Source organism: Peromyscus eremicus, chromosome 15, assembly GCF_949786415.1.
Source record: "Peromyscus eremicus chromosome 15, PerEre_H2_v1, whole genome shotgun sequence".
Lineage (NCBI taxonomy): Eukaryota > Metazoa > Chordata > Mammalia > Rodentia > Cricetidae > Peromyscus > Peromyscus eremicus.
In genome coordinates, this window is record NC_081431.1 from 50,792,447 (window position 1) to 50,793,843 (window position 1,397).

At 40.9% G+C, this 1,397-nt stretch overlaps 1 protein-coding gene across 1 annotated transcript; it reads left to right on the plus strand.

Annotated features, from left to right (window-relative positions):
• The first annotated feature begins 781 nt into the window (after positions 1-781).
• On the plus strand, positions 782-1,197 carry LOC131924934 (large ribosomal subunit protein eL19-like). Its single transcript, XM_059280184.1, has one exon. The coding sequence runs from the start codon at positions 784-786 to the stop codon at positions 1,195-1,197; it is 414 nt and encodes a 137-aa protein (XP_059136167.1). The 5' UTR covers positions 782-783.
• Positions 1,198-1,397: the final 200 nt, after the last annotated feature.

Below are 1,397 nucleotides of genomic sequence, written 5' to 3' on the forward strand. Positions count from 1 at the left end.
GGGTCAGTGTTCACGATGAGATAGATATGCAGTCTGCTACAAAAGGATTAATAGTCCCTCAATATAGGTAGAGAGGTAACACATGCCATTCTTTCCAACTTTCTTACCTAGATTCTTCCCTGACTGCTTCGATTGACAGTACACAGTAGCATAGTAAAGGAAAAATAGATGACTATTTGAATAAGTCTAAGAGAAACAATTGACAAAGCTTCACAAAACGAAAAAAAAATCTGTCATCATGTTCTCAAAAGATTTAAACATTATCCTACAATCGGCAACTACATTTCAAAATAAAGAAGCCCACATAGAGTAATCTCAGAATGCTTCCCACTAAATGCACTGGCTGGGGTTTTCCACTGAAAATTAAATAGCCAGTGCAATATAAGAAATGATAAAAAAAAAAAAGTCACAAGGATTGTTTGGCAAAAAAGAACTAGAATTATTAAAGTCATTATTATGTATCTGATTCTTTTTAAATTCTTTTTTTTTTTTTAAGGCTTCTTTTATTTTAATGACTGATCCACCTGAGGCCACAGGCAGCCCACTATGTACAGACATGAGGGAAGCTTTATTTCTTGGTCTCTTCCTCCTTGGACAGAGTCTTGATGATCTCCTCCTTCTTGGCCTAGAGACGCTCCTCCCGGCGCTTTCGGGCTTCCTTGGTCTTAGACCTGTAAGCCTCAGCCTGGTCAGCCAGGAGCTTCTTGCGGGCCTTGTCTGCCTTCAGCTTGTGGATGTGTTCCATGAGAATCCGCTTGTTTTTGAAGACATTTCCCTTGAGCCATGAGTATGCTCAGGCTACAGAAGAGGCTTGCCTCTAGCGTCCTCCGCTGTGGGAAGAAGAAGGTCTGGTTGGACCCCAATGAGACCAATGAAATCGCCAATGCCAACTCCCGTCAGCAGATCCGGAAGCTGATCAAGGATGGGCTGATCATCCGAAAGCCTGTGACTGTACATTCCCGGGCTCGATGCCGGAAAAACACTTTGGCTCGACGGAAGGGCAGGCATATGGGCATAGGGAAGCGGAAGGGTACTGCCAACGCTCGGATGCCTGAGAAGGTGACCTGGATGAGAAGGATGCGGATCCTGCGCCGACTTCTCAGGAGATACCGTGAATCCAAGAAGATTGACCGCCATATGTATCACAGCCTGCATCTTTTTAAATTCTACAGGTTGAAAAACTTAGCTTGTAAATGAATTTATGGGCAATGTTTCAGAATAAGGCGTCAACATGCAGAAGTTATTTTTATTTTCACTGATTAATTGAATGTTAACATTTATTAAAATATGTAAAATGGCATCCAGAAATATAAAGCATGTGAGTTTAACTTTATTACATTATTTGCTATTTCTCTATTGAAATATTAATGATGATAGTGTTTAAGTGGAAAATGTTT